Source organism: Crassostrea angulata, chromosome 9, assembly GCF_025612915.1.
Source record: "Crassostrea angulata isolate pt1a10 chromosome 9, ASM2561291v2, whole genome shotgun sequence".
Lineage (NCBI taxonomy): Eukaryota > Metazoa > Mollusca > Bivalvia > Ostreida > Ostreidae > Magallana > Magallana angulata.
Window position 1 is genome coordinate 12883175 of NC_069119.1, and position 13083 is coordinate 12896257.

The 13083-nt window shown below is 35.2% G+C and overlaps 1 protein-coding gene across 1 annotated transcript; it reads right to left on the bottom strand.

The window, feature by feature from the left end:
- Window positions 1-6587: 6587 nt before the first annotated feature.
- Window positions 6588-11008, bottom strand: LOC128164367 (uncharacterized). Its single transcript, XM_052828161.1, has 2 exons — window positions 10436-11008; window positions 6588-8134 (listed from the first exon to the last, which is right to left on the bottom strand). The coding sequence occupies exons 1-2, from the start codon at window positions 10854-10856 to the stop codon at window positions 7161-7163; spliced, it is 1395 nt and encodes a 464-aa protein (XP_052684121.1). The 5' UTR covers window positions 10857-11008; the 3' UTR covers window positions 6588-7160.
- Window positions 11009-13083: the final 2075 nt, after the last annotated feature.

Below are 13083 nucleotides of genomic sequence, written 5' to 3' on the forward strand. Positions count from 1 at the left end.
GTTTTGGTAGAAACTTTTCAAAACGATGCTACGCTGTTACTTTCTTGCATTTACTATTACATATACGTATCTACTGTGTTGGATGTAGTGCGGCCGGGGTCTACAAAAAGATGCAGACATTATATATGCTCTCTTTAAGAAATTAACTACACCTGTGTTCGTTAAGCTCGCAACGTGAGGCAGTACTATCGGATACCTTGGACAATCTTGATTTCTGAAAACCATTTAGACACAGCTTTCCTACGTAAGATAAAAATACCATTAAGAATAACTAAATCTTACAATCCATGGGCGCTGCCATATTGTTCAAACCATTACCTCCCTGCTGGTCTATTTCTAAGCATTTAAGAGAGGACAGCAGCGATGCTGACGTCAGTGAGACACTATGGGTGCGTTTGATTGAATTGATTCTAGTAACTCTAGGGATATGTTAATTAGTGCATGCGCAAAGGCTAGATTCTTTGAATGTGAATAAAACAATTGTAAAGTGTTGATTAAGTGTTAAAAATGGCGAATAAGCTTTCTCCTGTCAGCGGATCCTAGGTTAACTGTCTTAGGTTTGGACCTTAAATTTACACAAGTTGTGTTTATTGTAGAAATTAACGTATTAATGACAGTTTTATCTCTTTTCATAAAAACATTTTCTCTGTAAATCTGTTGTGAATTTTCCCCGTTGATCAGAATAAATAAAATTCCCCCTATCCCGGTTTGAAAATTATTTTAGATTGAGATATGCATTTTAATGATAACATTCTTGACGAGTAACTCAGGATTCTATAATTAAAAAAATAAGCAAAAATCAATGTTGCGTTTACCTATATAGTTTAACGTTTTAATCAATACAGCATTAGCTAATGCTTTAATATAGTTCTACGTTTATCGCTAACTCGACTTGAAATCTGGAAAGAATCAGTTAATATATAAAACATTTAGTAACTCCTACTCTCTGAGTGATATATAAGATTAACAAAGCCCGAAATTCACATTTGCGCATGTTAGATTCACAATTGCTCATCGTTTTCCGCCATCTTGAAAGTCTTGTGCTCTTCACAAAATCGATGATGCATTGTTGTGTTGTGCGGTTATTGTGACCTTGCGCAATACAATTTAGTACGTCATTTCGGAGGAAAAAGGTTTCACTGAAATAGCCCTTGAACTAATTTTTTTTAAACACAAAATATTTTTTCTTTAAGTTTAAATTCTTAATTTAATGGAAAAACTAAATACTTGAATAGCCAAGTGTGTTGACATATCAAAAGTTGGGATGCTCGTTAGTTAGAGTTAACTCGAACAAGGAACAGTTGTTGATGTTTTATAAAAGAGACACTAATGAATCAGAGTTGAAAATATTGATCGAAGACGCTTACTGTTGGTTAAATAAGTCTTGGGAGGCATTATTTCGGTAAGTTCTTGTATAGAATCACAACCAAAGCGTTCTGTTTTCATTGCATCGTCAAAATGAACTCCTTGATAACGTCATTTGCAATTTCACCGCTTCATTAACTACACATGTATTTGTTTTCCTTCATACATTAAAATCTTCGACAAAACTCTTTTTAAATCATTTTTGGTAGTAGAAATAGAAGATGAGGAATATACAGGAAAATCTTCAAAAATAGATCACTCAAGCGTTGAAGCGTGGGGCTGTGTCAAAAATAGTTCGGACCGGAAGTATTTGATAAATCATCACCCGTTTGATAAAGATAAGGTTTATCACACGGGTTGTATACACCACACGTATGAGATAAATGTATAACAAACAACAGAGGTCGAATGCAAGGATTTGATTGTAACACTTCATACAGTGTAGCATTATCGTTTCAACGACCCGGTTGTTGTTTATAATTGTATAATATGGTATACATTGTATGATTCTAGATCTGAAAGAAGCAACGTGATGTGGTTAAACACGCCCCATGTCAATCATGGAAATATTGTTACATCAATCCATATAATCATGATTTTAAAATTGATCACCAACAGACAGACACATTGTTAAAATGTAAATATTATATTAGTTTCCATAAGAACAGCGTTCTACAGATTTGATTTAGATTGATAAAACATATACATGTATGCCCATTTAGTGTACAAACTTGTATGTGGATTTCCAATTTTAAGATTTGTATGAAAATAAGTTAATTACTATACTACTAACCTGTATTAACGTTATGGAGGCACATTATAGATAGAAAAATCAAATGTTGTCGTTATGCAATGAAATCTGATGACTGTTTACTACAAGAAGGGAAAAGTAATGAATAGCGATTTCCAATGAATACTGTAAATTCCTTATGTTACACGAGTACTCAATTCCGCGATCTCGCGGTTTCGGATCAAATCGCGAGAATATAAAATCGCGAACACGGAATTTCCATCCTTATTTCTTATGGTTTTCAACTCTTATAAAATAATAACGAGATTTTAGAATCAGCGAGGGTGCTTATCGTGATTTTACGGGGATATTAATTCCTCGCGGTTAATTAAGAATCTACAGTATATGATTTCAATGAAAAACGTATAATAGTGTTTGGTTAGGAGTGATAAACTATACGGAGATAAATCGAGGAAGTCAAATCCTAAATATAGGAGTACATATTATCCAGTGTGTTACTAAGCAAACCAACCCCCCCCCCCCCCCCCCCCCCCCCCTCTAATAATGTGATTACCTTTACAAAATTGATTTTTCGCAGCAATCATGATCAGTTACCAAAAACTGATAATTGAAATAAAGCAAGCTGATGCAATGTCATGTGATATACATGTACACAAATCGTTGTACATAACACGCTTAATATACTAGTATTCTAGCGTTCGGCGATATGGGAAAATAATCAGATTTTTTTTATCCAATTGACCATTGGCAAGATATCATTAACAATATGTCAGAAATTTTGTCAATAGTTAACTTATGTAAATTTTTTTGCATCTGTCCGAATTTTAGATGTAAAAAAGCACTGTGTTATACAATAGAGCATTTCCTAGAAAGAATACATTTACTTACCACTTTTCATTTTAGGAGTTTCCCTCCCATTCATCTGTTAAATAAGTGTTTAATGGAAAAGGAATGATTTCCGAAAAAGGAAATATTATTCCTACAGAAAATAAGCAACTTTGAGGGAGTCATTAAAGATATATATACCAGTTTCATGATTATTTGCTAAGGTGAAGGATTATCTTTTGCAATAATGTGATATTTCTTTTTATTTATACATTTTTTCAAGTATCCTTGTGTATGATAACACTTCAATTAAAACTTGTAACGTATCATTCAGTACATTTCATCAATGACGAAAAGGCGCACTGTGGGACGCAAGCGGGGTTAACATACTCATAAGAAATGCAATTAAAAATAAAACGCCACCTATACGATTCGAACACCCTCTCCATGGGGAAGGATGGATTACGAGCCCCCACCTATCACAGTGAGCTACGTTGACACATTAGAGTACGGGTAAATAAATTAAACTGTTTGAAAATAATGAGAAAAGTGAGACGTTTTTAGTGAAAATCACAAATTTGACCCATTATGGATCTAGACTCCATCTTCATAAATCAATAATAAAAATTAAAATAAACTTGTTCTGTAAATAAAAGTACTTTTAGGATGGAGTCATAACCCATTCATGCCTAAATTTGCAATAAAGACCAGTAAATGATCCAAGATTTAGGCAAAAAAAGATGTGCAGCTTAATTTTGAAAAATATACCTGTCGTGTTTATAGAATGAAAGCAAAATATTGAAATTTATTATAAAAACAATGCATTCAAGTCAAAAATTAATGTTCTAACTTAAATTGAAATTCTTTCGTCTTCTTTGCTCCGAGTGGGGGATATATCGCTTATTTTATTAATGAATTATACAATTTAAGACAGAAACAATTGACAAAGCCATCTTGCTCCCAAAACATGTAAAATTTATTCACATTGTAACAGTTTGAAAGTGACTTATAGGTCCGTTGGGCCGGGTGTATTGTGTTATATTTGTAAAATGAATTTTGTAATCATGCCATATACACGTCACTATAATAAATTATTTACTTACTTATACAACGCCTTGTACGTCCCTGTTCTTTGTAGCAAATGTTTCTTATCAGAAGTGTAAAAGTGAATTAGTCTTTTTTACAAATAATTTTAAAGGGAATATTAAAAAGTTTATCTTTGAAATTTTGAATGATTTTAAATTCAAAAGAAATGTATCTAGAAGTGAACATTGAAGTTCATTTATGTGGAACAAGTACAATCTCGAATCTCTCTTTACAGCGCAAATTTCGTTTCTTACAGATCTATTGGTTAAATAAACTTTCCATGTTTTAAACTATACTAAAATACATTTTAATCTCATGAAATCAAATGAAACTGAAAAGTGAAAAAAGATTATACTGTATTAAAATGGAGAGGAAGGATCGCGTTCCAAGTAAGTCACTTTTATGCATGGAATGGAATACGTTGCAAAGAAAGAGTTTCGCTCTTGATTAATTTCTTCCATTTTCTCTTTGTTCCAAAAATAGAAAAGAAATTTCAACTGATATCGCGCCTCAGTAAATCTCCAGACATATAAAACAGGATTGATAACACTGTTTAGTAAAATCAAACTCAGTGTCACTGCATGGATTTTTCCAATGTAAATGGAGTCTAACAAGGTACCGTGGAGAACCTGCGTAAATATATACGGGCTGTAACAAATCAAGAAAAAACAAACCCGCTATCACATACAGTTTTTGGATGGCTCTCGTAACTTGTTTGGTGATCCAGCCATTGTTTTTGGAAGAACGAATGGATACGTTAATAGATAGGTAGATATATAGTAAGATGTTGAAGAGCAGGATGGTTAGAGTGATCAGCGTTGAAATGATGTTGATTGGCTTTTTCGGAGTCAGGTATAAGATTCCGCAGTAGAAACCATAAACCAATTCATTGTCGTGAAACATGACGTATATCAGTATGAAAGAAAACATCCAAAGTGCATATGAGAAACCGCTTTGTCACTATTGCATAGTACCTTAAGGTAAAGATCAAAGCACAGCATCTGTCGACAGATATCATGGTGATGGTAAAAAGAGAAACAATGACGAACGGACCAGCCAGGTATTTCTTATATGTACAACTGTTGACAATGTCATCCGGTAAACAGAGCATAAATCCGGTACAAAAATCCGTTATAGAAAGGTTGATGGCTAAAATTTTGATATGCGGGATCATGCGCCGACATCGGAAAAGAACAATCATTGCTAGAATGTTTTCTAGGCAAATTGGGATTCCCATTGGAATAAGAACAGAGTTCGTTAAAATCTTGTTTGCCATAATCCAACGATTGTTAGTGGAAAACTACAACATTTTAGCATCAGAAACCAGGAGAAAACTTTTTTCTTTTCCTCTGCTGTAGACGTGGCATTAAAATGGCGGCACGGTGCTACCTTTAACAAAACTGGATTCAATGCTAGATGTCTGGTTGGTCAATCTCTTTATGAGTATGTTATATATTCTCAAGAGTTATATACGTATCAGTGTATTATTTACATGTACCTGTCGATGCTTTCACAATGTAGATGATGTGAGACCAATTAGGCTATTGTTATGATAGACCTGATCACAATTATTTTTTGCTAGCTATTTATTATCCGCATACATTTTTTGGTGGGAATTGCTAACAATGGTAAAAATGACTTGTTAATTAGTATTGAATAATAGTTTGGTATAATAGAAAAAAAAGAACAACATGATATGAATTATCCAGGATGAATTGAAAATTTTGTAAGGGAGAGTAAGTAGAGGTCTATGGAAAACGCTTTTGCAAAGAAAATGAATTTGTTGCAGATCCATCAAGAAGTATTGTTGTCTGTCTGAGATTATTGTTTCCGTCACTCAATGCAAAGGAAAAAATCTAAGATTTCTTTCACGAACACTATATCTTTTTCTTTATATATATATATATATATATATATATATATATATATTTATATATATATATATATATATATATATATATGAATGCAGCTGTTATGTGATGTGGCAAACCTTATTTCTAAACAAATCAAGCAAGGTTTAGAGTGTTCTTCTTTTTTTTTTCTTTTTTTTTTTTTATTTAAGAAGTATTTTATTCAAGTATATAAATTCATTGAAATGGATTGAACAGCAGGCACAATGCCTATTTATGTTCTCTCCTGAAGGTTTAGAGTGTTCGTATGACATGTCCATTTTTAAGCAATATTAAAACTCCTTAATAAGAAGAGCTCTATATAGATGTATAGAAAAGCATTCAAATTTTCAAACTTACATTTTTGGAATTTTGTTTACCTTTTTTAATGACAAGTTATGGCTAAAATATTATATCTAGAAGTTTTAGGCATTATTTGATAGATAAATTGTTGACCATTTACAATTAACCTTTTACAGGAAAAATAATTCAGCGTAAGGAGGCCGGATGGTCAACAAATTAGCCATCAAATCTACCTTAAATTTTAAAATATAATGTATATAGCAAATAGCCATATACTATTATTTGGAAAAGAAAAATCTATATATTTTACCTTTTTAAATTTTACTATATTTTTTTGACTCAAGTCCTGTTACCAATCGAACAAGTAATCAAAGTGGCGTGAAATTTATTGACAAAAAATACATCAAACGCATATACACGTAAAACATGATTAAAGAATATGAGAAAAATAATAGTTACAAAAACCCCATACACACATTACAAAAATTACCAAACATACAAAAAGGCAGTGCAGCCACAAAGTAATGCTACTTTAAATGGAAGCAAAAATGGGTTGGGTGGGTGGGAGAAAAAAGAGCTGCTCGCCGAACAGCTTGCATATATATGGCGCCAAAACTTAACTGCAAAAATTGCGCATGGGATTGCGCAAAGAGCGATAACTCCCGCAAACCTGTGCATACAGGGACCATGTCAAAATTTATTTTATCATAATAAAAACCACTTTGACTCAAGTCCTGTTACCAATCGAACAAGTAATCAAAGTGGCGTGAAATTTATTGACAAAAAATACATCAAACGCATATACACGTAAAACATGATTAAAGAATATGAGAAAAATAATAGTTACAAAAACCCCCAATCCCAAAATTTGTGGGGAAGATAAGAAAACGGATTTGTAACATATCTTGAATTGGAAGGTTATAAGTAACAAAAAGACTAGTCTATTTAGCATTGGGAAGTGATTTACCAAAGAGGACCATGGTATCTAGTAAATTTGAAAAGTGAGGGTCAATGTATCTTAGCACTGCATCACTCGACCAGTATCCAATCGCTTTGATCTGATCCACCGGCACACCAATCCGAATTAACCAGGTGGCTCCACCACGTCGAAAAGAATGACCCTTGATGTTACTGTCATCAATTCCTGCTTGTACAAGTATGGAATGAAGCTTTTGGCGGAAAATGCTGTAGGTAAAAACGGAACCTTTTCCTGAGAGAAGAAGAGGCCCAAAAAGATCTGCTCCTCTTGTAAGATGAAGGTAAGCCTGCAGGGCTGATGCCGGACACATTTCCCCAGTAACTTGAGGAAGGATAACATTAAGCTCTCTTTCTCGAAACTGAATTGTCTTTGTATGTCGTAAGCAAAGTAGGTAGCCCCATGAACAGGGCATCAAATCAACTCTTCTGACATGTTTTGATGCCTCAAAAGGTCCTGTAATTGCAATGGTGCCTGGACGAAGCAGACCATAAAAGGCTATTAAACAAGCACACCAAAAGCCTGAGTCTTCAACTGATGAAAAGTCAAGGAAAGATCTCATCCGGAGAAGATGTGATGGTGTTATCGAATCGACAGGAAATTGGGCGGTACCCAATTCTCGCTTAATACCCATGAGCAAATATTTCAACTGGTAATCCTCTGGAATAGGGTCTGATAGATCACAAAGTTTGTGCATGTGTGGTATAATATTCAAGTATTGCTGAATTGAACAAAATTTGAAACACTTCACTTTGGCCAAGTAAGTCGCATATAACTGTAATGTTTTTGAAGTTGCTGGTAGTGGGGGCACACTGATATGGTCACAAAAATCCAGGTAAGTCTTCATATGAGTGCGATAAGTGGAATTTGTTGAGTTAGCCCATGCCTTTCTTTTCAAAGCAGATGCTTGGTCTTGTAGGGACTGAACAGTGAATCCACCTGGCAAAGATAAATGGTAATGACATATGAGACAACAATGTTGCAATAGAAAAGTTATCGTGTTGCAGGGAAGGCACTAAGGAATACAGTTTTGTAAGTTGACCCGGCTCATGGAGACGGGAACATGCATCCCCAATGTTGTTTTGTTTGCCTGGTAAGTATTTAGCACTGATAACACAATTATACAGGGCAGATATCCAGAACAGAATGCGGCACATGAACTGTAGAAGGGGAATCCTGGAAGTTCCTTTGTTAATCCACGACACGGCAGAAGAATTATCACTATGTATGATCACTTTACTATTCACAAAGTATTTACCCCACCTACACACAGACAAGAAAATAGCGATAAATTCTTTAACATTAATATGGGCCATGGCACAAGCTGGTAGATCTAATGGCCAATTAATGTAGAAGTAGTCTCCATTGTAGTATCCTCCACCTCCCTCAGAAGAAGCATCCGTCTGGAGTGAGGTGATGGGGCGTGGATCCTGTATACGACACGTGCCGTTGAATATCGACATAAATGATATCCACCACTGAAGGTCTGCAAAGAAATCCTCAGTGAGCAACACTTTATGATGTCTCTCAGTCACAGCATTCTTCAAATCCAAAACTCGACGGAGAAAGGTACGACCACCACAGATCACTTGAGAGGCCCAATTGAGCTTTCCAACAAGTGTTTCTAACTGTCTAACACTAGCTCGCTTTCTCCGAGAAAAAGTTCCCAGTAGAGTGTTGAAATCTTGTAGCTTTGATGATGGCAAGGATAGAGTCATTGTCACTGAATCTACTACCACCCCCAGGAATACCAGCTGCTGGGAAGGACCTTCAACCTTGGACCAGTTAATAGCAAAACCTAGCTCTCTAAGTAGGCTAAGAAGGGTATACATTGCTCTTGAACATTCATAATAGTTTTTCCCAAAAATCAAAAAATCATCAAGATAAGCAATTGCAGTATAACCATACACTTTCTTTAAAATTCTACAGACTGCACTACTAAGCCGTTGAAAAATTTGAGGGCTTTTAGCAGCGCCAAAGGGAAGCTTAGTGTCATACAAATATGTTGGCGACGTAGCATTTACAAACTGCCATTTTAACCCAGTAGCCCAATAGTTGGAAGGGTGAATGGGGACTGATCTATAAGCAGACTGTAGATCTATCTTTGCAAGATAACAACCTTCACTAATGAGCTTACTAACAACACGTAAATCCATGTATGAACATGAAGTATCCGACTGTACATAATCATTAATAGACATATGCAACGGGCGACTAGCATCATGGATAAGCCTAACCTTCGAATGTGATTTAGGGATAGCTCCTAAGGCACTAACAATAGTAGGTTTGACACAAGTAGCCACATAATTTCCATTTGACAATTCATACAGTATCTGTTTCTCAACTTGTTCTGCATATTGAAAACATGACTGATAATTATCAACTTCACATGGGACAAGTCGCTGCTCAGCTCCCTCATCAATAATTCTAAAGCCCTCTTTTATCCCCTCACATAAGAAGTTGCGATCAAAATCATCTTGTAAATAAAATTCCCAAACAGAATACTTTAACCCTGAGGAGGAGTCAGAGCAGTAACCTGTCCCATTCCCTAGTTTTTTGGGTGAGACAGAGCATTATGAGTTTGTGAATAACAAACAAAACAACAATGTTGCAATTTACAGTTGGTAAAGTCACATGTTTCCATATTAAATTTCCTGCAAATCTCTTTGCCGTCAGGTGTGAATGGACCACGTCGACTTCCTTTCTGCTTGGAGGTACCCTCCTTCTTAGCGTTTGTTCCCAATGATCCTTGCAGGGTCTGCATGGTAAGGCTGTTGGGTTTAGAGATCAGTTGAAAATCCTGAAGGTGAGGACGAGATACACCCCATCGAAACTTTTCCTTGAATTGCAATTCTCTGTACTCACGGTCAAAGAGAAGGACACTACCTTTGACATACTTGTTGAATAAGCGATTAATGTACTTGGTATACTCCAGGTAGTCGCGCACTCCCTGGTCATCCAGTTCCTGATTAATGATCATTTCCTGCATAATGGCAGCATTACCATAGCCCCACTGTTCAATGGACAGTTTATAATAGTCACGATCAAGCTTTTTGTTAATCTTCACTCCAGTGTTGGTAAGAGTGAGAAGATCATCCTTCTCTTGTTGCATAATGGGGTCAAGCCAAACGTAGTTATGAACGAGTCTTACTTTCCCTTTATTACTGGATGGGCATTGTGTAAATGCAGTAGAAACATGAGAGGGGAACAAGTTCATAAGATTACTGAGGTCAACCGTACCTTGCAGGGGTTGTACATTCGGTGTAGGCTCAACTCCAGAAGCAGTCGCATGATTCTTAGGTGCGCGAGTTGTACTTGGGCTTTGGCCAGGGCTGTCTTTCTCTTGCATTGCCGCTATAGTCTGTTTGCAAGCATCAATATTCTGAAGAAGTTGCATCTTACGTTTATGTAGTTCTAAGGTCTGGAGCTCCTTCTCTAAAACGAGTATTTCACTAGATATATTTGGGGCTCTTGGGACTGCATGTATCCGCGGCGTGGTGGCCCGAACTTCCTCTGCTGATACCGTTGTTGCCAAGCCGCCGGAGGCCTCTAATTCTGCATGGCTGTCGCTCATTTCGTCTGACGAGTCGTCACACGATCTTATAAAGTCAAGAACCGCCCGGTCTCTGGAACGAAGATCGTATGGGTGACCCTCCTGCATGGAGAGAAAAAAGAGCTGCTCGCCGAACAGCTTGCATATATATGGCGCCAAAACTTAACTGCAAAAATTGCGCATGGGATTGCGCAAAGAGCGATAACTCCCGCAAACCTGTGCATACAGGGACCATGTCAAAATTTATTTTATCATAATAAAAACCACTATATAGAGCTCTTCCTCCAAAGGAAATCAAAACAGTCTAAAAATGGCCACGACCATCAAGCCCTCTTTAAATCGTAATTTGACGTTACATGTACAGTTTACAAGGACATTTTAATGAAAAGAAAGATTGTTGCATGTAGTATAACACAAAGACACATTTTTCAAAATGTTCTATAAATATTTTTTTAAGTATTTAGTGCTAAAATATTAAGTTATCTAAGACGCAGGTGTAAATAAGACAACTCTCTTATATCGTGCTCAGAAACTGTCTAGTCTGTGTTAATAATGCAGGTCATTTGTTCGTAAATTCCAGCTAGATCTTGTGCAACAACAAATTACTAGTGCAAGTGTGTCGAATAATTATGCCAGTGTCAAATTGGCGGGTTTTTTGCTCACGTATAAGGTACAATTTCCACTGAGACATTTACTCTTATTCCTTTGAAAAAATAGTTAAATCCTTGAAAATTCTCGAAAGAGTAAACTAGGATGCAATTTAAAAGTGTAAAAAAAATTCTAGTCCCTAGTATTATTTGATAATCCCTAGTAAGCTGACAAACTTGCCTTCATCCAGTGACCCCGAAGCAACCACAGACTACACAAGTAAAATTGCAACATATGTTCAACATATGTTTAACATATGTTGAACATATGTTCTGAAACATATGTTCGCCATAAAAAACGAGTACTATATGTTAAACATATGTTCATAAACATATGTTCTTCATATGTTTAACATATATTAAACATATATTTTTGATAACCATGTGATTACCATATGTTTATAAATATATGTTAGACGTATGTTGAATATATGTTACTCGAAACATATGAAAATAATCAACAGAAAAGTAAAATTTGACCAAAATCGTGACCACGCCCCATTTTAGGTGATATGGAACATATGTCGATATTAATGTGGTTTAAAATTAATCATAATTAGAATACTTTCACCGGTTTAGAATTTTCAAATTTTACAATATTTAACCATAAATTACGTTTAAATTTTCTTTTTTGAAAATTTTCCAGAGGGATTCGTATTCATGTTTTTCAGGTTCTTAGTGAACCCTCTAACCCACTTCGTACTCATTTAGATGACAAGTTTAGAAAAGAAATTAATCATATAATTATATTTAATTTTATTGGGTTTTTTTTCGATAAAAAAGTCACAACAAGGAGGTGTCACATATATACCACTTAAATCATGGGCTGTTTTGAAAAGGGAGGTAACAAATATTTTCAATAAAAATAATTTTTATTTTTTTTTATTTACATTAAGTTTCATAAATTATAAATCCCATTATATTTTGATCGATGTTAAAAAAATTATTTTTTTCCCCTTTAAAATGTAGATTCGTTATTGGTGAAACAAACATTAAAGAAGATTATGTTTTAAGATCATGCACTACGTAAAACAAAACAAAAATGTTTCAAAGGTTATTTTTACTTTCTCTTTGTTAAAACAGATACAATACCGAATGGGTTCACCTAACAGAAAATGAACCTAAACTTAACCCTGGGTTTATTTCCGGGGTTTTCTCTAGGTTTACTAGAACAAACCCGGAGAAAACCTAAAGTACACCCAGAAAGTAAACCCCGATCAGAAGTGACCCCTGAGGCAGACGCTACATGTGTATTTGGAACATGCAAGGGGTGGGAATTACAGGCAGTAAGATAATTAGATGAAAGACGGCCCTGCTTCACATTTCAACGTTTAAAGGAGACCCCAAAAGCAAACTACGAGTAAACCCAAAGTAAACACATACTGGACACAGATTTTCAAAACGTAAACTCAAAGTAAACACCGAAAGTTATCTTAAGGTTTAGTATGGGTTTACTCTGGTGTTAGGTTGCGTCTGATCGCGGTACTGTTATTTATTTTCCATGAATATTGATAAGATTGTCTTAGTACATGTACATGATGCTTTATAATCAACGTTTAGAAAATTACTCCATGGGAATGTTCTTTGTCATTTTTTTCTTTTCGTCAGATTTAGAAAAGGAGTTAATCACATCCTATCTATTTATTTACACTTGCATACAAGTTACAATTCTAATCCGAAGCAAACTT

Coding starts and splice junctions, on each gene's coding strand:
- LOC128164367 (XM_052828161.1), bottom strand. CDS start 10,856: ATGCAGGAGGGTCACCCATACGATCTTCGTTCCAGAGACCGGGCGGTT. Junction 8,135..10,435: donor GAATGTACAACCCCTGCAAG/GTACGGTTGACC, acceptor TATCTTTGCCAG/GTGGATTCACTGTTCAGTCC.